The sequence below is a fragment of the Terrapene carolina genome, unplaced genomic scaffold (genome assembly GCF_002925995.2).
Source record: "Terrapene carolina triunguis isolate 2854851 unplaced genomic scaffold, T_m_triunguis-2.0 Scaffold84, whole genome shotgun sequence".
Classification (NCBI taxonomy): Eukaryota; Metazoa; Chordata; order Testudines; family Emydidae; genus Terrapene; species Terrapene triunguis.
In genome coordinates, this window is record NW_020664435.1 from 32,703,426 (window position 1) to 32,728,659 (window position 25,234).

The window sequence follows — 25,234 nt, forward strand, 5'->3', positions numbered from 1 at the left end:
GGATATTTGTGCAGTATTCTTATATGTCTAGATATCCTGCTGATTCCTACAATGGGCCTAACCAAAATCCCTGATTCAAACAACTCTTTAGAAGTCCAACTCCTATAACTGCAGTCATCTCAATTTACCCTGCTTCACATGTGCTTCCTACAGCTGAACCTCAGTGCACTGCTCACAGTAAAGCTAATTCAGATAGAACAGCTACATTAGGATATTTAGAAAGCAGGACTCTTGTGAGCTTGAATACCTTTCCTGAATGGAGCAGACCAGCAGAGTGGACAGACTCTTGGTTGTGTCAAGGGCACCTCTTAAAAAAATCTGTGGCTCAACCCATCTGTGTTTGAGGGGCACAGGCTCTTCAAAAAGAAGCTGGGATTTTTGAACATCCTCATGAGATCCTAGGTAGGAAAGTATCATCAGCATTTTACAGGTAGGGGACCCAGGCACAGGTTGATTCTGAGTCTTACCCAAAGCCTATCAGAGCCAATGGAAAGACTCCCAGTGACTATCAGGGGAACTGAACCAGGCCCTGTGTGACCTGCCCAAGGTCAGGAACAGACAAACAGTACCTTGACCTGAACCCATGTTTTGAGCCAGTCCAGTGCATTACAGCACTTTACTCATCATTTTGGTCACTGTGCTTTAAGAAAGATTTGTCTAGCACTTTATTGCTTCTTACCAGTAATTGTATTTTATTATAAAAAACAAAAACAACCCTGGAGGTGATTAGAGATTTTCATTTTGCTTTCAAGTAAATCAGGGTAAAAGCTGACAGGACTGCAGATGAAGTTCAATTGGAAGAGCAGCTGCACTGACAGCTTCAGTGAACAGATTTGTTTTCTTTGACATTAGCACAGTCAGTAACTTCACCTGTGACTGCTGAGCTCTTACATGTTCTGGGTCAGAGGAACTGAGGAAAGAGTGCCTTCTTTGTCCCCTAACCTCAACCTTTCTAGACTACTGTACCCCTTTCAGGAGTCTGTTTTGTCTCACGTACTCCCAAGTTTCACTTCACTTAAAAACTACTTGCTTACAAAAACAGACATAAAAATACAAAAGTGTCACAGAACACTATTACTGAAAAAATGTTTACTTTCACCTTATCATTATAAAGTAAATCAATTGGTCCACAGATCTGTATTAGTAGGGCTCACACTAGCACTAAAAATAGCTGTGTAAACGACAACTGTGGAGCTCAGGCTCTCAAGTCCCCCTCCCCATGTCCCCAAGCCCAACACACACTCATCTCCGCCCTAGGCTTGAGAGCCCGAGCTCCAGTCCGAGTCACAGTGTTTACACAGCCATTTTTAGTGCGCTAGCCCCAGGGCCGGTGCTACCATTAAGGCAAACTAGGTGGTTGCCTAGGGCGCCAAGTTTGGGGGGCCCAAAAAGGGGGCCCCCCCAATTTTTTTTTTTTTTTTTTTACAGCCTTCCTATGCCCCCTCCCCCAGCGCGCGGTCGCTGCTCCACTTCTCCCGCCTCCCACGCTTGCAGCGCCAATCAGCTGTTTGGCACTGCAAGCCTGGGAGGGGGGGGAGAATTAGAGCGGGGGCGGCGTGCTCGGGGAGGAGGCGGAGCAGAGCTGAGCTGGGGTGGGGAGCTGCCGCACGGCTCCCCGGGGGGGGAGCTGCTGCGGGGGGGGCACCTCAGGGCGGAGGGGGGGGCGGGGAGCTGCCTCAGGGCGGAGCGCAAGATGGAAGTTTCGCCTAGGGTGCGAAACTTCCTTGCACCGGCCCTGGCTAGCCCCACTAACACAAATCTGTGGATTTGGGTTGGGGGGCTCGGTCACAGGTGCAGTGTAGACATAACCCAGCATGTTAGGGAAGCTCTTTGTAGGGCTATCTAGGTATTTACACTTAGATCATCAGCAGATTCTGAGCACCTGTTCATCACACGCTGCTCAGAAGGGGGGGTTGAGAGAAAAGGAGATACTTTCCCTGAAGCTGCTAGTGCCTGCTAAACACTCTCCCCTCATGCTCACTGGTGCTGGAAGGACTGCAAAGGTGCGGGGTCCAGGGAGACACTCCTAGCCCAAATGTCCTGGAGCCCCTGCCTCCTGCTCCTTACCTAAGCCTCCCTCCTGGTGAGGCCCTTGCCCTCAGGTGATGGGTTCATCCCATGACCCAGACCCAGCCAGTTACTGGCACCCAGAGGAGCCACCGCCATGGGCCCAGAAGCATCATGACACACAGTGGAACCTGGCCGGCATGCTGCCTGTGGCATAAAGCAGAGTCTGGATGCTGGCTGGGCCACCATGTGCTCCCTCCCAGCTATGAATGTGTTCAGGTTGTAAAAAGTGGGGGATATGGCCCCCCCTATTTAAAAAGTGTGTCAGGAGCAATGTCCCTTCCCTCCGCACACCCTCTCCAGTGCTTGTGCTCACGCTTCTTCTCTTCCCAGTTACTTCTCCACTCAGTGCAACATAGCAGGGAGCTGGGCACAGAAGGCAGCTGGAGAGAGGAGCACTGGGGGCCTGGGGACAATTGGCAGAAGAGGATCCACTGCCTAAAGAGAATTGTGTAGGGGGCCTGGACTACGGTAATGGCAGGATGAGTGGGGTAACAGGAATGGCGGGATGAGTGGGATAACAAGAATGAAACCAAAACAAAAACTGCAGAGCTGCTGAAACAATAAAGAGGAGAAATGTAGTGAGAGAGGTAGAAAGGAGATGCACAAAGATGTGGGGAGGGGAGAGAAACAATGGGAAAAATTGCCATGGTCTTAGAGGTGACCTATACAATTTTTCCTATTGAGTGATGCTGAATGCAACAGTAGCTTTACTAGCTACAAGTTTAATTACTACCTAAGAGCCTTCTTTGTACACAATCTATTGAACTCCCTTCACCATAGTGGAATTTCCAACTGAGGAATAAGGGGGAATTAATACAGCCTTAACTTTACAGGTTGGCATATAGACCTTAATTAAAAATGTAATCTGGAAAAATGTATGATACTCCTCAGCTAGCCACCCTGTGAAACACAATGTTACAAACTTAAACCTATAAATCTCTCTAGAGAGAGAATCTATCCCTCCAGAAATACTTGATACAAAAAAACCCCAGAACTTAATAGCACAAAGTACCAGCTAATAATTACGTTTGTAAAACAAAAAGTATGTTTGTGCAAAGTGAAGTGTATTATTTATGAGTAATTTTCTCTTTCTACTCCCCCTCAGCATGCTTCTTTCCTCTTCAGTTATAAATCCCACAACTGACAATCCACAAAATGGGCAATGGCCCACTTCTGGTCTGCAAAGAACTCTTTCAAATTCTCATGAACTCACAGGCAACGCCTACAGTTTTTCAAGGGACACTGACTGTGAGTTTATATTTGTGTAAGGGCAAATCATTTACACATGTATGGCTTGTGATACAGCCCAATGGGAAAGCCCACAGAATGCTGGAAGGCTTGCACAGCTCTGCTTTAGATTTGTGTACTGATTATGTTAATTCCTTTATTACAAACATTGTTGCTATTACAACAGAAGTACTGGAGAGCTGCATTTCAAAGACTTCAATGAATTAGTAGGATGGGAAATGCTACTGGTGAAACAAAGATAACTGTGGCTAAGAGTTATTAAAGAGAGAACGAAAACTTTCAGTAAGCCTAACTTTAGTGTGGTCACAGTTGATCTTGGACTATAGCAGGAAGGAAGAATTAACAGCGGGGGATTATTATTAGGATATCATTATTAATAAAAGGCAGCAATAGCAGTAATACCATGGAAGTGTCAAACAAGTATATTCTGATCAACAAGAAGTGAGAGAAGACTAAGTGGATGAGTACTAACAACAAGAGCAGTTGTGGTATTCTGGTTCCAAAGAAAAGGTTGCCTCCTAATACTTCTGGTAACAAAGCAGAAAGCACATTAAGTAGGTACTTGTGGCTGTTTTAGGTTTTTAGCTATTTACGCTTATCCAATGACATGCAGTATGGAGTAATACCACACAGGGACTTTATGAAAACTTTAATACCTCAGGATAGGGGCATTTAACTTATTCTGGCTTTACACACTGCCTTCTCTGCATCTGTGACCAACCTGTAGCAGCCTGCAAAGAAACGTGTTACGCAGGAGTGAGAAGCACCCCACTGGCACTGCTCCTATGAGGAACAAGCTCACAGCAATGCTACTACACAGTTTGGGACAGGAAAGAAAGAACAGGATCTCATTGAAACTGCAGGAGATATTTAAGTGAGGAGAGTACTATCCAAGTTGGAATTTGGTCAAAAGGCTGAAGCTAACCATCTCTACTCTCCTAAAAAGTGTCATGGGCTCCTTAATGGCTACACAGTTAGGATGTCTGCTTAATAAGTGCAACTAAATACCCACGCAGATGCACACAAAGCAGCAGCAGCAAGCTTTGAATTACAGGCAGTCAAAGGAAAGGACGAAATAAATGACCAGTATTTTAACCCTGCTGGAAGGTGAACACATTTGTAAGCTTTGCTTTCTTTTTTTCTGATAAGGCTGGCTAATTAATAACAGTTGTAAAACAATTCTATTCTACAGAAAAAATATTTAAAGTTGATTTAAAAATTGTATATTATGGAAATGGGTTACGATATAGTGAATTCTACTATGAAGGAGGATACTCCTGGGGGCATTCTGTGCCAAAAATATTAAAAATTCTTCACCAAAAAATTAAAACTTCTGATTTTATTTACGATATTTTAAAATTCTGCAGGCCAGATAAAGTTAGTAAAGGCAGTGGGGAGCACAGGCCACTAGCTGCACAAAGGTGGGAGATCACCCTGCAGCCCGCCCCCCCCCCCCCACTCCCATGACACGGACTCAGTGGTGAGGTTGCACCCGACCCTGACACAGCACAAGACCTGGGCCTGCCCCAGAAACACCCTGAGCCCCTGCCTCTCTACACCAGGTGCACCAGGCATGGGGCAGGCAGGCTCAACCAGGCAAGATCCAAGTGTGGAGGGGCCCAGGTGTGGGGTTAGAGGATTCTGTGTGGGACAATCTGGGTGCAGGCAGCTCAGTGGGGGGTCTAGGTGTGGGGGGATCTGGATGCAGAGAGGCTCCTTGGGAGAGGGGGTTCCAGGTGCAAGTGCAATGGGACTCTGCAGGGGTTTCCAGGTGAAAGTAGTTGGGGCTCAGCAGAGGGGTCTCGGTGCTGGGGAAGTGGGGCTTGCTGGGATGGGTGCAGCTAGTCGAGGGTCAGTGGCATGGGGGTCTTGATGTGGGGGATGAGGGAGGTGCAGGGGGGGTGGGCCTCATCAGGGTGGGGGTTTGGGTGCAGGGAGCTCAGTGAGGGGTAGTCTGGGTGCAGGGGTGGGGGTCCAGAGGCAGGGGTTGAGGTTCAGTGGGGTGGGGTTTGGGTATGGAGAGCTAGGGAGGTTCTGGGTGTATGGGGTGAGGTTTGATGGGGGTTTCTGGGTATGGGAGGTCCAGATGCACGGGGGTTGGGCGGATGGGAGAACAGCTCCCCATACAGTGACCCCTCGCCCCGCAGCGACGGGCGCAGAAAGCAGGGGAGGACGCTGAGCTTCCTGCAGCTGGGGGAGATTTCTGGGGTGGGTCCGATACATCCCCAGCCACTCCTTGCAGGGGAAGAGGAAATCCTGTCCTCCCCTGCCTCCAGTCCAGCCAGGACTAGGAGCTGATCCTGGCTCAGGGTAGGAGCCACTGGCTGGGCTGTCCCCAGTCCTGTGGTGATTGACCTCTCCACCAGCTGCTCTGGGTGCCTGAAACGATGTACCTGTGAGCTACGGAATGGTGCGTGACTGCTCTAGCAGCTTCCTTTTGCTTCCCTGTCAGAAAGTCATTTTTCTATGGGGAAGCAAAGAAATCTGTGGGGGACATGAATTCTGCACATGCAGAATATACAGTAGGAGGACAACAATATCCTTTACCGAGGATCTCTTGAATGACTTCTTTTTATAAGGGGACCCATTAATCCACTTGTGTGGTAATAATTCTATTTCCCTTTACAAAAGATTCATAAAATAATCCAACTACCCGAATCAGGGTGAGTAGCCATCTTATAATGAGGATTCTAAGTGGTGGGAAAACCACATGGCTGGGGGAGGTGACTAGAGTTTTTCAGTTGAGCAGATGGTAATGAGCAGAACCCTAGTCTACACTAGAAAAGATTTGCCTGTATAGCCATCCCAGCAAACTCTTTTAGTGGGGCTGACAATAAAGTGCCTTTCCCTTTATTGTTTATACCAGCGAAATAAGCTACATGAGGAAAAAAGCACTTTTTGGCTGGGATAATGGTATCTACACTAGGGCTTTTGCCAACATATAAATGTCACAAAAACATTACCGCACCAACTGACATTGCCATGCCGGCAAAAGTTTCTATTGTGCACCTGCCAGAGACTCTATTTAAGAGTGCGGGGCTGATGTGAGAGGGGGGCTGATCATCACCATTTGTAAACTACAAGTGCAGGAGAGGGAGGGCAGGAGGACTCTGCCCAGCCTGAAATGCAGACCAGGGCCGTAGCAACAAAGAACGTGGCCCCCTCCGAACGGTGGCCCCCTCCGAACATATGTCCGGGCGGGGCCCCTTACAATGCAGAAACTGGAATGCGGTATTTATTTTGCCACTTTTAGGGGCCCCCTTCCTTGCGGGGCCCCCTCCAGTCGGAGGGTACGGAGGGCGCTCGCTACGCCTCTGATGCAGACAAATCTCAGATTCACAGAAGGAGTTGAGATCAGTGTAGGAGAGTGCGCGTCTCAGGACTTTATTTGCAAATATCCGTAACTCCTGCATGCTTTAAGAGTAAAGATTGTGTGGTGAAGACATTTTTTTGCTCAGCCTGTGTTCCTTCTTTTTCTGCCACACTGTCCCCGAAGGGGTTTAACTACAAGCCCAGAGTGCCCACAGCCACAGCTGAGCTCTGGGGAAGCGTGTGCAAGTGACTTGGTGCATTGGGATGCCTGAGGCATTGGTTTCAGGGTCTAGGGCAGCTGGACTGCAGAGTCCCACATGCCAAGGAAGGGCACAAGACAAGGGGTGCAAGTCTGACTGTGTCCAAGAGACTCAAAGCTAGAAACAGTACCTAAACTCGGTCCAGACCCAGGTGGCTTTGAAGAGCATGGGACCCAGTGACTGGGTCCACTCACAACAGATTGATGAGAAGAGCACAGGGCCAGCCTGCAACACACATGTAAAGGTTCTCTTCCCCCTGCCCCCGAGTCAGATCACCTACAGAATATTTTCATAATATGAGGTTGTAAAAACATTATGGCAATCTTTAGCATACAGTAAGGTGCATTCAAATTGAAAGCGTGTCCCCTTTAAGTCTTGGATGCCAACTGGTTTCTCAGTTGACAAAGTTATAAAAATGTAACTGTACTTTTTCAGTACAACAAATGACCACTTAAAAAGAACATTTCCTTTGATTTCTCCTCTGGATATGATTACCATCAATGCCATCCTCATTTATGAGAATACATGGCCCTTTGTACTACAAGATCATGACACACTATTCTGTAACAATTTGCCTCATGCAGTCATCTGTTTCATCTCTCAGTGACACATTTTGGAATTTTCTGCAACAGCTATTTGAATTGTGTTTTGCACAGAAAATGCACAGTGAATAATTCTGATCAATTCTGATCAACCTACTCTCTGAAAAACAGTACATGCAGTAAACTTTCTTTCTTACAAGTATTTGGAAATAGACAGTGACAGCCAAAATACTGTTCTACTGTGGCAGCTGCCCATTGTTAGAGCAAATAATGTAAAACAGACACATTTATTCCCTGCAACTGCCCACCAAGAAAGAGTTTTCAGAAGGCCCTAGCCCGTTATTCCAGATAATCAGAGAATACGAGCACTCAAAAGAGTAGGAAAGGAAGAAACCAATGAACAAGAGTTAATCACAACACCCTATATTTTGGCATGCTGGGTTCCAACACCAATCACTCTGATATGAACATGAAAGTGCCTGTCAGGTACTTTTCTTACCCTCCAAATTTTTGCTTTGTACCCCTTACAAACATGAACATATATCTTTCCTCTACAGATTTTATCCTCTTCCATTTGGCAAGTGTTGATTTTTCTGAAGTCTTCAATGCAGTTTAAACTTAACTCGGCTCTTTTAGTTGTAACTTTTATCTTATTACAGTAAAAAGATGGTGAAAAGATTTGTTTGTTAACATGTGTTCCTTCTTCTGATTTTTTGCTTGGCTCTGCTGTAAAGAGCAAAAGTATCACAATACTTAATAGCCATTGTTTATGCATGATTATTTACTTTTATTATGAATACTTGGTGAGTATGTGGTACAATCTTAAAATGTATATTTAAATCTAGAGGAGAATGTTATAAAATTTTCCAAAGTAGGTCAAATTTAACATCCAAGCTATTTAACTGTTTTCCTTTAATGAACCAGAAATGCAGATGAACTAATCAAACTGGATTAAATATTGGCTCTTCAATACTAGAATTCTCTAAGATCATCTGATGTTTTTGTCTTGAAAGGTGCTGAGATCAATGCCGCTGAGTGGGGACACTCCATTTTACAGAAAGTGTTCAGCACCTTGCAGAATAGAGCCCTACATTTTTTACACTCCATGGCAGTGATTCAGGAAACACTTACACATCTATTTAAGTGCATCCCTATTCAAGACAGCACTTCAGTGATTGCTTAACTCAAAGCAAGTGCATAGCTCCTATTGATTGTACTGAATAGTGATGCATTCCTGAATTGGGGCCTACGTCATGGTACTGAGACCTTTGCGCTGAAAGTGTGAAATGTGGGGAAATTAAGTTAATCAATCTTGAAGCCCTTCAGGAATCTTGTGCTAATAGATGTGAAATTTCTCTCTTATTTTCATAATTTGTCTCCAAAATCATCATCTAAAATTGTCTAATGATAAACAACAATTTTGGCATTCACTCTGGTGCTCTGCCTACGCTGCTAGCATTAGAATTGCAACTGAGATTCAAGCAAAACAGAAGGTGTGGAAAGTTTCCACTGTATTATGCTTTGTTCCTTTTTTTAAATAAAAGAAAAAAGATGGAAAACAGTTTTTGAAAACTCTATTAACAAATAAAACCACATTTTATTGCTGGATTAAAGAAAAGCACATATAACTTGTATATCACAACAGTGTTTCACTGTAACACAAGGCCATTGTTGGCTTTTGCGTAACTACAAACAGACAAACACTTATGTTCAAATGCCCTACTGAGCCTCCATTTCAATGTGCACAAATCACTTGCTCCTACATTTTTGTGCAATGTCACCTGCACACACAAATGATGGGTTTTAATCATGTAAATTCCATCATCTGTATGAACTGAAAACAGCTCACAAAAGCTCTGCATGCAAAGATATTCAGCGAGTGTAAGTCAATGGAGCTACACTGATTTTATCCCTACCTCCGTGTTTTAAAATGCAGCCTGTAATCATTTCCTTAGATGCAACAGTCAAACCTGGAAGTGAAACAATATTGCTTTATAATTATAGCATAGTTTTCTTTCAGCAAGTAAAATATGGCAGATATGAGATAAACATATGCATTTCCAAAGAAAACTAAAAGTCCGTAGTTTTCCATTGAACTTCAATTTAATTTGTTTTCTTTTGTGGCTAGAAAATCATTTTTCACAGGGTTCATTTTTTGCCCTGCCATCCATGACAATGAGCCAAGTCTCTGAAGTAACAGTCACGCTTTGGGTTTCTCTGACAATCAGGGGCTGGATGAAAATGACATCCCAGAGCACAAATTGGTACCTTTGTGTGAGGAGACACCAAAATAGTGGCACATTAGGCTGGGAGTAAAGGATTAATTTATTTTTTAACTTTTTACTCCCTCATGCTGCTGGCTAAGAGCTTTCCTGGTCACTTTTCATCAGATACTACTTGGTATATTTTTCATTTGGAACAAGGTTTGGAATTAGTAGCAGCCTGGCTTTTCCCACCTTATGACAAAGTTGGAAGTATACTGCAGGTGTATTCAGTCTGCAGGTTTAGTTTTAGTTTCATTCATGTCTTCCTTGTATGTATCGGAGGTACTCTGACTTGTCTGCTTTTATTTCATTCCCCTTTCCAGGCATGCCTGGGCAAATTTCCTTAATAAGTAGTCAAGGATGACTACTTATAAGCCTCTTACTAGCTTGGTTGGCCAATATTGTATTGACTTAACATATGGTGATGACAACACAGGTGACAATTACACTGCCATAGTGAGGATGGACATATCTTTTTTAACATGGCATACAGGTTAATACCATTCAAAATCTTTCTCTGTTAGAAGGAAAAATGGGTATGTCTTGGGCAATAGTGGATAATAATCATGATGTAGCGTCAGAGGCAAAAGTGAACTGAAATGCTTTAACGAATAATACTGTTTAACTTTCAAAATCCTTAATGGAGTGTGAAAAATTGTTAAATGACAAAAATTCATTTAAAACAAATTGGCTCATCCTTTTTTCCTGACTCATTCATAATTCTGTGCTTTTCTTACAGGGTTTGGGAACATTGCAAACACTGAGAGCCCTGGAAAGAATTCAGCTTCCTGCAGTGTTTGAGGTGCTGGCAATATAACTGCAAAAGTTGCAGGAAAACATATTAAAACATCAAATGGCTGAACCCAAGTCAAGCAAAAACTAGGACAGTACAGCATACCGGAGCTTAATCTTGCATCCCTACTCTTGCAAGTACCCCACTGAATTCAATGACACCCATGAGTGAGGGCTATAGGGTCAGGTCCTTTCTTTGTGGTGGGCATGTCTACACATGCATCTGCTAATGAACTGGGATCACAAACAATTTTTGATCTGCATTTCAGTTCACTTTTAACATGTTATCAGTTCATCTTCATTGTTAAAAAAACGGGGTCTTTTTTGCATGTCTGTATAGGACTAACACCCATTACAAAACTGGACTCTTTGTAAGCTACGCTGTAGCTAAACAATTGGCAGTGGCTATACATATAAACATGCTAAGAACAAGATACTCTACTTAGCGGATATTAACTCTCGCTCACTAGACATGCTAAAGGTCTTCCTGTTTCACCTGATATACATACAGGTTAGTGTGGTACTGGCTAATATCTCCCACACTGGGCCAGGCAATACCTTCTTTTGGGGGCTGCCATAAACAGAAACAAACATGCAATTCTCTTTTTGAGATGGAGCACAGGGTAGGGCAGAGGTGGAGGGTGGAACAAGGAGATAGCAAAACACAATTTGTTTCCTATTACTGAAGCCCCATTTGGAGTCAGAGCCATTGTCAGGCACAAATAAATAAAATAGCCAAAAATTTTGAAGACCCCCAGTGTGGATCTGATGGTATCACATGGCCTTGAATGTGCACAATGCTGTCTGTCCTTTCACTACTAAAATTGCACGGCCACATAATTTTATCACTGTCATGGAGATGTATAAGGTAAACACTGACTACATTTGGCAGACCTGCTGATCCATAAACCCTGCACGCAGCCAAGTCAGCAGCAAAGACCACTCAAACAATCAAAGGACAAGCCTGGGGTAAGATCTGCTGCCACTGTAAGGGTGCAGAAATCAACTGAATTTTTTTTTAAGTTAAGCAACTGTATCTCCAAAGGTGCAGGATCTGGCCCAGGATATCACTAACCTGGATCTATAGTAGTGTATTGAACAATGGTGAACACAACAGCTCTATGATAATTAAAAGCCCAACGACATGCATGCTATTCCTATTGACGTCACTAGTTATGCAGCGGTTGGGGTGCTGTGATTTCTTCAATAGCTGTTCTGCAATCAGAGAAAGTAACTGGAAGGGCAGCTATTCGCCTTTTTTCATCGCTAATTCTAAAAATAAAAATGGTGTATTTTATGCACACTCTATGGCTGATACAGTATATTACTTATTTTTTATTCATTCTACTTACACAATGTGGGGAGGAGAGCTCAACTTTCTGGTTCCTTTTTAATTATAGTTTTGGTTACTCTTGAAAATTGTTTTTTGTTCTCATGAGGAGGAAGGAAGTTGTTAGAGGGAGAAGGGGAAAGGGAACACAGCCCTTCAGGGAAGACTGTATGTTCCCCTGGGAGAGTAGGGAGGTGGAGAGCCCCTCCTATCCATGTTCCGTTTTCTTGTCCTCTGTACTATATAAGATTAAGAGGGAAGCTGCTCACTGAAAGGGATTAGAGGCATTCTCCTTCTAAATATTCAGTACCTCAGAGAGAAAGAGGTGCAAAAAGCAAAATCCACAAATCAAAAGCAACTTACAAGAGATGAAACATATTCAAGGGAAGAGAAATCAATGCCAGCCTTGACTATTTTCTCAGTTCCTGAAATTTTATTATTTAGATCTAAGCACCAAGACACATACACAAAACAACTGCCCATATTACCAACTTCAAAATGCATCTCTTTATCCTCTTAAAAAAAACTATCCTTTGATTACAGACATTAGAAAAAGAACACTCTTTTAGATTATCTAGTCTACATCCTTGCCAGTACATAGTTATTTTCTATAATATATTCTATTCTGTTTGGTTTTAAATGATATATTTGTATCCAAAATAAAGAATAAGAGTCTAAAGATTTTACGAGGATGTGTATTATCAAGGAGTAGAAGCTCAAAGAGGAGAGTAACTTCCTCCTCGGAGTCCCTCGCAGAAACACACAAGGTCAAAACCTAAATCCAACTTCTGCCTCACAATCAAATGTGTTCCACCTGATCCAAACAAGCTGTATTTGGGAACCAAAGTTTTTTGGAGCAGTAGAAAAGCATGCATTAAAAGTAGTGAGGAAAGAGGAGACTTTGAAGAAGTTGGGCAAACAGTGTGCATTATATAGGCAAGCTTCAAACAAATAATAGATAAAATATTCACCCATTGGATTCAGCATTATTGCTCCAAAAGAGGTGTTCTTAGCACAATGTGTTACGACGAGAGATATTTCTGGCCCAACACTTGACTGAATGAGTGCCAGGTCTGCTGAAAAAAGTTATTCCAGGCTTCATATGATATAACTAATATGAAGATGTGGAACCACAATGAGATAGCTCAATGGCTTCACAGATGCCTGTTAACATTAAGGTCTCAGTGCAAAGGCTAGTACGCAACATTACACAGGTGACATACTCCTTGCAGTTCGTTATATAAAGAACAAATCTTACCCACTTCTGACCAAACACACACACTCCCCCACACCTACTCAAATTTCATGCTATTCTAAAGGAAAAGACTATTTTTCATATCCAGCACTGAAATCTCAAACACAGGACAAGTCTTGCATTAAAAATACATGCAGAAATTTATGATTTTTTTTTGCATCATCTTTTGGGCTCATGCTTCTGGGATGAACAAAATGGGTATAGTTTCCTTTTCATTATTATTTTTAATATCATGCATGCTGGAACACAGCAGAGTATTATCATTCAAAATCAGGGAGGGGTTCACAGTACTTTGTGGCATGCATGTCAGTGAAGAGAGGGGGTTCTGGCTGTGAACTAGCTTCCCAGCTGTGTCATATTACCTGAACTGTCATGAACAAGCCAGTTTATTCATTCCACAGCCACATCCGCACAGTGAGTCTGCATTTATAGTCAGAGCAGCATTTTGATTGTTGCTACCCTGCTTGTGCAGGGAATCTGTACAGTATCAGAAGACCTGTCTTTGTATCATCCCTATGGTGGAAAGTAGTTCTGAGAGTACGTCTGCACTGAAATCAGAGGTGTGATTGCAGCTCAGCTAGGCATACCCATGCTAGCCTTAATCCAGCTAGCAGAGATAAAAACATCAGTGAAGACGCTGTGGCACAGACCCCTGTATGGTCCAGCAACATGAGTATGTACCCAGGGCTCCAGATGGGCTTGCACAACTTCACTGCTATTTTCAGCCACGCTATCTAGATTAAAACTAGTGCAGGTACAACTACCTGAGCTACAATCACACCTATGGCAGCAGTGTAGCCACACTCTGAGTGTAGCACAAAGGCTAAAAAAGTGCAGTTCACATGTTGCTTATTTTCCAAAAAAGAAGATTTAAGAACATGGGGCAAATTCCTTCTGCTCTCTAGTAACTCCCAGAATCTTGGTTTAGTGAGATAAAGGCAAAAACTACACCTAGCTACTTCTCCCTCTAACAAAAAAACAAAACTGGCACAGAACAGATAGCATAGGAGTCAAACCTGGTCTAGTTTAGGCATATGAATGCTGATGGTGGAAACATAGGCCTGGTCTACACTGGGGGGAGGGGAGGGGAAATCGATCTAAGATACGCAACTTCATCTACGAGAATAGCATAGCTGAAGTCGACATACCTTAGATCGACTTAGAATCACTTACTTCACGTCCTCGTGGCGCGAGATCGAAGGCCGCCGCTCCCCCGTCGACTCCGCTTCCGCCTCTCGCCGTAGTGGAGTTCCGGAGTCAACGGCAGAGCGATTGGGGATCGATCGCTACCTGCCGATCCAGCGGGTAGTGTACACATACCCATAGATATGAAGCTATCCAGGCCTGATCTTTCAGTGCAGCTTAGGAGAGGGAATGCACAGTTTACCCTTTGTACACCGCTGTTCCTGGGCTGTCTAGATGCCATGCTACTTCTCACTGTAATTTTATGCAGTCTTAAGCTAATTTATAATGATTCCCAAAAGCCCAAGGAGTTGTTTCTTTGCTGACTGAATGCCACTTGAAGCTCCCCCTCTGCTTAGAGAATCCTTCAGTAGCTGACTAAGCTTCATACTTTCTTGTGTGTGTATTACGTGAGTATATAGGAATGTTGGATTTGCCATACCAGATCAGAATACTCGTGCAACAAGTCTAGTATCTTGCACTTAGTGTAGGCCAGTATGTAATGCCTCAGAGACAGGCAAAATAAAAAAAATCATGATGCACCTAGCCAACTGTGCGGTGCTGCACATGGGGGGAAGGGAGGAAATCCTGATGACTGCAGGAATTCAGTTCATGCTCCAAGGTTGAGGACTGGTTGACTATATCTTATAGGATTAGAATATTAAAGAGTCAAAAGCACATCTGCACCTATCTGCACCCTTTTTGGTGAAGTGTTTGCTTTGAGAGAGTTCTCAAGTTACTGATATGTAGGGATGAGAAATTGAGAGTAAAGTAGTAACAGTCCACTGACTAAATCAAAACTCTACATAGCAGATGAGACGTTTGTTGAACATAAGCTCTTTTTGCAAATGGAAACACTGAGACGATCTTTGTGGTTGAGTTCTGTGATGAAGTGGGAATTTTTTGTAATATTTTTATGAAACCTGCATGTGCCTCAGTTTCCCCTATATGCATCAATTGTTACCTAGTTAGCATACTCTGCTCTCGGGGCAGGCTAAGACACTGATATGAGTGTCACCTAGCTGTCTGGGCCTTAATTCCCATATGAGTGGAGCATCTGAGAAGACAATCGCAAATCCAATCATCAGGACATTGACACCTAGCAACAAAAATGACCCAGAGAGAGATAGATTTTGTTGCCTCTCAGCAGGGGGGCTGAGCCGCATCTTCCCAGCTTGGGCGCTAAGGACTGGGGGAAGGAGGGTATGAGGTTGAAGTATGTGGGAAGCAGTCAGGGCACACACCTAGGAGTCTGACAAAGGAGATCAGACAGACAGGGAGACTTGGGCCTGGTCCACACTAGGACTTTAATTCGGATTTAGCAGCGTTAATCCGAATTAACCCTTCACCCGTCCACACTACGGAGCCTGTTAATTCGAATTAAAGGGCCCTTTAAATCGATTTCTGTACTCCACCTCGACGAACGGAGTAACGTCAAAATCGATTTTGTTAATCCGAATTAGGGTTAGTGTGGCCACAAATCGATGTTATTGGCCTCCAGGAGCTATCCCACAGTGCACCACTGACCGCTCTGGACAGCAATCTGAACTCGCATGCACTGGCCAGGTAGACAGGAAAAGACCCAGGAAAATTTGAATTGCATTTCCTGTTTCCTGTTTGCTCAGCGTGGAGAGCACAGGTGACCACAGATACCTCAGCTCATCAGCACAGGTAACCATGCAGGCTGATAATCGAAAAAGAGCACCAGCATGGACCACACGGGAGGTACTGGATCTGATCGCTGTATGGGGTGAGGATTCAGTGCTAGCAGAACTTCGTTCAAAGAGACGAAATGCCAAAACTTTTGAAAAAATCTCCAAGGGCATGATGGAGAGAGGCCACAATAGGGACTCAGATCAGTGCCGCGTGAAAGTGAAGGAGCTCAGACAAGCCTATCAAAAAACAAAGGAGGCAAACGGTCGCTCCGGGTCAGAGCCGCGGACATGCCGCTTCTACGCAGAGCTGAATGCAATTCTAGGGGGGGCCGCCACCACTACCCCACCTGTGATCGTGCAAACCGGGTCTGGGATAGTCTCTACACCTGAGGATTCTGAGGGTGGGGAAGAGGAGGAGGAGGAGGAGGAAGAGGAAGATCAGGATCTTGCAGATAGCACCCAGCACTCCGTTCTCCCCAACAGCCAGGAGCTTTTTCTCAGCCTGACTGAAGTACCCTCCCAAGCCTCCCAAGCCAGTAGCCAAGACCATGACCCCATGGAAGGGACCTCAGGTGAGTTTACCTTTTAAAATATAAAACATGGTTCAAAAGCAAGGTTTTTTAATGATTATTTTGCCCTGAGGACTTGGGATGCATTCGCAGCCAGTACAGCTACTGGAAAAGTCTGTTAACGTGTCTGGGGATGGAGCGGAAATCCTCCAGGGACATCTCCATGAAGCTCTCCTGCAGGTACTCCAAAAGCCTTGCCACAAGGTTTCTGGGCAGTGCCGCTTTATTCCGTCCTCCATGGTAGGACACTTGTCCACGCCATGCTTGCAGCAAGTAATCTGGTATCATTGCCTGACAAAGCCTGGCAGCGTATGGTCCCGGTGTTTGCTGGCATTCAAGCAACATCCGTTCTTTATCTCGCTGTGTAATCCTCAGGAGAGTGATATCGCTCATGGTAACCTGCTTGAAATACGGGAACTTAATTAAGGGGACAGAGGTGGCCGTTCCTACTGGGCTGTTTGCCTGTGGCTGATAAGAAATCCTTCCCTGCAGTTAGCTTTTCGCAGGGGCGGGGGGGGGGAAATTGGCCCACAGCTTTTCACGTTTGTCTAGCAGGGATTTTCCCTGTTACCAGCCACGCGGTCGGGGAGGGGTACATTGAGCATTCCAGGGAATTCATGGCGGGAGGGGGGCGGGGGGGGGTTAGTTTGGTTTCTGCTGCTGAAGGTTAACAGGAAAACCTCAGCAGTCAACAGGCTTTGATTGGTATGTTGGAAAGGAGGGCGCAGAAGCCGAAAGACAATGGCTTACCATGGCTGCCTGCAAGCTGAATTCTGTTGCCCGGACCTGCGTCTGTGATCTCTAACACCAAAGCCACAGGCACTCAATATTAAGATGGAAAATGCGACCTTGTACTGAAATCACATGTGCTATGTAATGTGAATAGTGTTCACCATGAAAGAGTACAAGCATTGTTCTGTAAAATGTATCATTTAAAAAACTTCTCTACTTTTTTTCAACCCTCCCTCTAGCAGCTGCAAATGTTTCAAGCCTCCCTCCTGCGTCCAGAAGGCTATCTCAGATAAGGCGTCGTAGAAAGATGACGCGAGAAGACATGTTCAAAGAAATAATGAAATCCACCCACAATCAAAGAGCTCATTTGGATGAGTGGAAGGACACTGTATCTAAATTTAGGAAAGATGCCAGTGACCGTGAGGTCTTGAGGGATGCTCGAGATGAGAGGTGGCAGGCTGCAACGCTGGGGCTGCTGCGTGAGCAAACGGACATGCTCCGGCGTCTGGTGGAGCTTCAGGAACGGCAGCAGGATGTCAGACTGCCGCTGCAGCCGCTGTATAACCTACCTCCCCCCTCACCATGTTCCATATCCTCCTCACCCAGACGTGTAAGAACGCGGGGGGGGATGCTGCGTGCACCCTGTCACTCCACCCCAGGGGAGAGCCCAACCAAAAGGCTGTCAATATATTGAATTTGATCAGTGGCCTTAGACTTCCTTCTTATCCTCCTCCCAAACCTCACCCACATTACCTTCTTGGTTCTCTCCCTATGTTTATAATCACTTAATAAAGAATACATGATTTTTAAACGATAGTGACTTTATTACCTTTGAAGGAAAGCTGGGGGGAGGGTGGGTTGCTTACAGAGAATGAATGAGAATGAAGAGGGCTGGTTTTCATGAAGGGAGAAACAAACAGAAATTTCACACTGTAGCCTGGCCAGTCATGAAACTGGTTTTCAGAGCTTCTCTGATGCACACTGCTTCCTGGTGTGTTCTTCTAATCGCCCTGGTGTCTGGCTGCGCGTAATCAGCAGCCAGGCGATTTGCCTCAGCCTCCCACCCGGCCATAAAGGTCTCCCCCTTACTTTCACAGAGATTGTGGAGCACACAGCAAGCAGAAATAACAATGGGGAGATTTCTTTGGCTGAGGTCAGAGCGAGTTAGTAGCGATCTCCAGCGCGCTTTTAAACGGCCAAATGCACATTCTACCACCATTCTGCACTTGCTCAGCCTGTAGTTAAACAGCTCCTGACTCCTGTCCAGGCTGCCTGTGTATGGCTTCATGAGCCATGGCATTAAGGGGTAGGCTGGGTCCCCAAGGATAACTATAGGCATTTCAACATCCCCAACGGTTATTTTCTGGTCCGGGAAGTAAGTCCCTTGCTGCAGCCGTTTAAACAGATTAGTGTTCCTGAAGACGCGTGCATCATGAACCCTTCCCGGCCACCCCACGTTGATGTCGGTGAAACGTCCCTTGTGATCCACCAGTGCTTGCAGCACCATTGAAAAGTACCCCTTGCGGTTTACGTACTGGGTACCCTGGTGCTCCGGTGCCAAGATAGGGATGTGGGTTCCATCTATCGCACCACCACAGTTAGGGAATCCCATTGCAGCAAAGCCATCCACTATGACCTGCACGTTTCCCAGAGTCACTAGCTTGTGTAGCAGCACCTCAGTGATTGCTTTGGCTACTTGTATCACAGCAGCCCCCACAGTAGATTTGCCCACTCCAAATTGATTCCCGACTGACCGGTAGCTGTCTGGCGTTGCAAGCTTCCACAGGGCTATTGCCACTCGCTTCTCAACTGTGAGGGCTGCTCTCATCCTGGTATTCTGGCGCTTCAGGGCAGGGGAAAGCAAGTCACAAAGTTCCATGAAAGTGCCCTTACGCATGCGAAAGTTCCGCAGCCACTGGGAATCGTCCCACACCTGCAACACTATGCGGTCCCACCAGTCTGTGCTTGTTTCCCGGGCCCAGAATCGGCGTTCCATGCCTATAACCTGCCCCATTAACAGCATGATCTCCAAAGCACCGGGTCCCGCGGCTCGATAGAATTCCATGTCCATGTCCTCATCACTCTCGTCGCCGCGCTGCTGTAGCCTGCTCCTCTCTGCCTGGTTTTCAAGGTTCTTGTTCAGCATAAACTGTACGATAAGGCGCGAGGTATTTACAATGTTCATGACTGCTGTCTTGAGCTGAGCGGGCTCCATGCTTGCCGTGGTATGGAGTCTGCTGCGTTCAGCCAGGAAAAAAGGCGCGAAATGGTTGTCTGCCGTCCGTTGCTTTCATGCAGGGAGGGGGGGAGGGAGGGAGGGGTGAGGCTGTACCCAGAACCACCTGCGACAATGTTTTGGTCCCATCAGGCACTGGGATCTCAACCCAGAATTCCAATGGGCAGGGGAGACTCCGGGAACTATGGGATAGCTATGGGATAGCTACCCACAGTGCAACGCTCCAGAAATCAACGCTAGCCCCAGTACATGGACGCACACAACCGAATTAGTGTGCTTAGTGTGGCCGCATACAATCGAATTAATACAACCGGTTTACCAAATTCGAATTAGCTAAATTCGAATTAATCGTGTAGTGTAGACGTACCCTTGAACAATGCTTGGCTGGGCTCTGGTTACCCAGAAGGGACTATGCTGTAACCTTCATTTCTCTATGCTAACCAAGGACTTCCTATGCTGTTTTCCAATAGACTAATAAACCCTACTGTTTGAAAACGCTAGCTGCGGATGCTTTCGGAGGTGCATTGCTCCCTAAGATTGTATGAGTCTCCCTTAGGGGTCTGTCTCAGTGGGATTTACTGAACAGAACTCACCGTATGAAACAGGAGTGCGGAAGGCCCAAAGATTCAGTCTGAGATGGTGAAGCCGCATGGCTTATGCTGGAGGAAGAGTGAGATACCTAGGAGGGTCTGGCACACTGAAGGGGTCCTCCTTGAAACTCTTCCAAAGCTGGGGCGTAGGACTGAACTTGTGGCTCCGTGACAAGTACTCCTCCATTTTACTTAATAAGCACATAGTTCTTTAAGCAAAATTCTCCATACGTTCTAGTGTCTGAATGAGTAAAACAAATCCATCACAAACTGATAACCGGGGCACAAATCATGTGTACTTTAAAATGGTAATTTGCAACTTTCAGTTCACAGTATATTGATTACTACTAAATCAGGCCCCAATCTGAAATTAAATCCAAGTTTATGCACCCCTGCCAGTGTGCAGCCCTGCTACAGTATTGGACTTGACTTTGGTTCCTGAAGTTGTTTAAAATAAGCATAATATGTAAAAATAGTCCAAATGAAGCACTCTTGTTAAAAAACAACCAAAAGGAAAATCAATGAACAGAATAATGCATGAAGTGTAATTAGAAGTTCAACCTCTTTTCCTAGTCCATTAAATATAGCAGTTTCATTAAACCCCTGATAAATGCAAACAACTAATACATAAGCATAAATGAACAGAAAGACAGGTTTGGGGATGTATTCTACTCTTGATAAGGAGGAGAAATGGAAGAGCACTTAGAGAATATGCTCTTTATTGTGCACTTGATAATCTGTGGAAAATTAAGGTACCACGTATTTTAATTACATTTACATAATAATGGAAAATAGATTTAGAGCCAGCTATTTGAGAAGTACATGGAACTGCTGTTCACAGGCTCACTCTGTTCACATTACATTAAATTTAGTTGTCCTAAATATTATTCCTAAATATTAATCAGTGCCTTTCCTTCCAAAATACAACAGTTTGTAAGAGAAAGAAATTCAATCATATTTCAACTCCTGGTATAGAGTAATGAATCTTACTGATTTTTTTTTTTTTTTATATTGCAAGAGGTATGTTTTAAAATACCTGACCTCAGAACACTGCAGAACTAAAGGATCAATGGGAATGGCATATTGTATTGTATATCTGCTTTCAGAACACCACAATATTGCATGAAACCATCCACTGTTGAAGAAGTGAAAAATGTGAACTAAAATTCTCTCCCACCAACAGACGTTGATCCAATAAAAGATATTACTTCACCACCTTGTCTCTGCAGAAAAGCCGACTTTGGCTGGCTGATCTGTATTTCATAGCTGTTATAAGGACTCAGTATGTGGGAGTTAATTGTATTAGTTATCTTAAATAGCAACCTGATTAATTTTGCACTTCAAAGTTATTAACCACCTTAGTGTACACAATTCACTGGAGAATGAATGAATTTAATCCTTCTGTTCAGAAACAAAGGGAACAAGAATAATCCCTTGTTTTATAACTTTTAAATAGATAACTTCTTAAATTCTTAATTATGAAAACGGTATATTAGAGAGACACTTTAATTACGGATGGCTAGAAGTTTCCTTTACAAACCCCTATTTTAAGGGGATTTTAATTAGGATTTAAGAATTAACTCTGGTTAACCACATGCCATAAAAGTCTCAGTCCAAAAGCTTCTTTTTATTCTTTTAAAGTTTGTACAAGATCAGTCTGACCTAAAGAAACCAGGTCAAAAATTATCCCCAGTTATTTGAAAGGCTGAACTTGTTATTTGCAGCTACAATTTAAAACATTTTTCTTCTAAACTAAATTTGTAAGGCCATTAATTTATATGGTGGTCGGTAGATTTTGGTATTTTACCAAACAAGCCCTCCTACTCCTCCCCCCCCACCAAATAAACAAAAAAACAAAAACAAAAAATCAGCTTGAGAATGACCATAATGTTTCAAAAATTCTACAGATATATACATGCTGATACTGACCCTCTCAAATGTAGCAATAATTTATATTTTTAAAAGTCTTTTAATTTCAACAAAATACATTATTGTACATTGTCAATAATACTTTCAAAAATCTGAGTATATGTTTAACATGATCCATGTTTAAAAGTCTCACCTGTTTGTAAAACAGGAGAGGAGAGGAAAAAAGGAGGTGGAATTACATTCCACACTTCCAATGAGTAGTGCACACATTTAATAAAGCAGAGCTTTTAAAATTACCCAATACTTGCTAGTGTATTAAACAGAAGTCGGTTGACAATACATTACAATATTAAATACATGTAACCTTTCTGCCAGGTGTAGACATCAGCAACAAGGGCCAGGCTCAATATCTTGAGGTTCCTCTTAACAATACAAAACAGGACCAGTTTGAGCCCCCACCCAGTAATCTGAGAAAACTTAACACCATCCCTGGGCGCCTCTAAGAGGCAATACTTTCCCACTCACAAGCACTGAGTGTGTATAACAAAAGAGAACTCTTATGAAAAGGGAAAGAGAACTCAGCATTAATTTGGGAAAATACCACAACCACATTTAAAAAGCATGTACCATAAGCAAACCTGACCCCACAGTGCATTGGATAGTGTCCTTTGTCTCAGTTTCCCATCTTGCAGGAACACATTTGTATTGTGTTGTGACTTTTCCCTGTAACACTTCGCTCCCCACTCCCTCTACTGCACCCCACTCACAGTTAGTGAATACCCAGAGTTCTGAGGTGCATTCACGTGGGTTCACCTCCCACCGCTGGGGAGGGGGCTGGAGTTTAAGCAATGCCTCTGCTGCCACTGCTCCTGAAATGCCACTTTCTGAGGTTCCATCACTTAAACCAGCACTTAGTGATTTCAGCAGGGAGCCTCACAGCCAGTGCAATCTCTGTGGTGTCTTCTACTGTCCTCACACAGAGTCTAAGGCTTAGCCCCTAAATCTGCTCTACAGTGATCTCGACTCTAGGAATCACCAACCAGAAAACAAGGACTCTCAATTGAGTCTAATCAGCTCTGCCATAAAACGCTGGAGAGCAACAGATCAAATAGTGTCTAGGACTATTTAGACAGAGTCCACTCAACCAAGTAGGGAAACCTATTCCCACCTTCTCTTCACTGGGAGTTGGCATCTCCTGTCCCCTGCTTAGCAAGGGAGGTTCAGTTTAGGGTGTCCCACTCAATCAGAGCATGCTAAGCACAGTTCTGCTGTCCTTTACCATACAATAAGGATAACAGCATTTCATTACCCCTGCATTCAAATACTAGAGTGATCTGTAATCCAAAATTAGCCCAAAATCGATCATTTTGGCAAAGCGGCTCCATCTGCTGCGCACCTAGGCAAAGTAGGTGTGTCTATGCAAACCCAATCTGCTCCTGAAGTCTTTTCTCCCAGCTCATCACTAGATGTCAGGGGAGAGTTCATTCAGACCCTGCTCACATACAGCACAGAAGCAGTTTAGTCCTTTATGTTGCAGTGGGTCTAGCTGCGCAGGTGTTTTGACAAGGAAGAAAGAACATAATGTGACTTTCACATCCTACGTTGAGTTTGCAGCTCTGACATTTAGAAAAAGCATGTTTTGCTCCAAGACTGAGAAACTGTGATGTAGAAATCATTGAGGGACAAACAAACAAGGAGCTCTACACTGCCATTCTTAGAGACAATTTTCAGAGCTGAACCGTACCTCAGTACAGCAGGTGTCAAATATTAATTGCCCAGGCATCACAGCGAATAGAACACCACACAGGTTTGGTTAGAAGGAAGGCCATACCTTTTACTAGCTATGATGAAACAGAACGAGCAGAGGAAATGCCAGGCAGCTCTTTCCCACACAAGCTAAACTGGAAGGATAAATCTAGTGCAGCTCACAAACAAATTGCTGTAAAGCCAGAGCAATTTTTCAGAGAAGGCTACCACTCAGCCCCTCCTGCTAAATCCACCCAGGCATCAGGGCCAAGCAAGCCCCAGATTCCCCTTTTTTGTACTAGGGCTGAGGTGAAAGGTGCTTCTTTCTGAGGCCTCCCCTGCTTGTCACATAAACAACAATGGTCCAATCAGAAGCCAACCAGGCCAGCATTTGGGACTGTATTGGCCACCTCAGTTAATCTGCACTGGGCACCTGCTAAACAATTGCAAAGCTACCGAGGGCTCTGAAGGAGAAAAAACTCACATAGCTTACTACTGATCTGTGAAGTGAACGACATTCTTCCTAGCCTCTTAAAAGGAAACTGGCCAAAACCCAGAGCAAAATGGGAAATCTAGCAGTAGAAACAGGAAAATAACAAAACAACCCGAGAGTGAGGGCTGGTGGGGAAAGAAAACAGGCACGAATGGTAGCAGATCCTCAGAGGAACACTGTGAACTGGACTTCCCAATTGTGGAGGTGCCATTAAGCCAAAGAGCTGTCCATGCAGCTCATGAATGGACCAATCAGGCTGCAGTTGTAGGAGCTGAGTACTGCACTTCTCTCTGCTCTGTCAGTTATCGTTATTTGTTAAGTACTTTATTGTCAAATAAAGCATCAGTCAGTGGGAAACACACACAAACTTTATCACCACTATTTCTGTCATCCTTATGTTCCTTCTCAGTCTTTGTATTCCTTCTGCATTTCCATCCCTGCAGTAAATCTCAATTCTCACCCAACCTTCATGGGCTTCACTCCCACACCATGGCCTATTCCATCACATAAAATAATCATCAAGAAAAGAGTTAATGTTAACGTTAAAATAGCACAATAATATTAACGGGGGCATCTCTGAGTCATTATTTTAGACTGCTTGCAGATTCAGCACAGCCACACAGCACCTTTTTTTACTGGATTCGCATTTGGATGCTTTTCTAGCCAAGAGAGTTAGAAACATCTTTTTTAAATGAAAGCTTGGATTCTGCAGAATCTGAATAAGTCAGGCAAGTCTCAAAAATGTATCCCGGCAGATTGGATCTGGCTTGAGGCCGGTTGTTTGACACCTGTGCTCCAACAGAGAAAAGTAAACACTGCAAATAGAATAGCTCCCTGGGGTTTCAATAGCCACATTTTATTACTCACATTTGTAAGGTAGCATATTATGTATATACATATTAATCCAGAAAAAAAGAACTCACCAGAAATATTCTTTCAAGTTGGTCTTGAATGTCTTTCATTCCAGGAAAAGCAGCAACTCCTTGAATCATTTCTACAAAGATACAACCCACTCCCCTATTAAAAAAAAAAAAAAAGTATACAATATTAGATTTTCTTGAGATTAAATAATGAATACATTAAACACAT

At 44.0% G+C, this 25,234-nt stretch overlaps 1 protein-coding gene across 2 annotated transcripts in view; it reads right to left on the bottom strand.

The window, feature by feature from the left end:
• CDK14 (cyclin dependent kinase 14) overlaps positions 1-25,234 on the bottom strand; it is a 483,078-nt gene that overhangs the window by 153,917 nt on the left and 303,927 nt on the right. For both annotated transcript variants that reach the window (XM_024202069.2, XM_024202070.2), the window contains one exon: positions 25,069-25,162. In XM_024202069.2, coding sequence (XP_024057837.1) covers positions 25,069-25,162 — 94 coding nt within the window. The remainder of the gene's footprint in view (positions 1-25,068; positions 25,163-25,234) is intronic.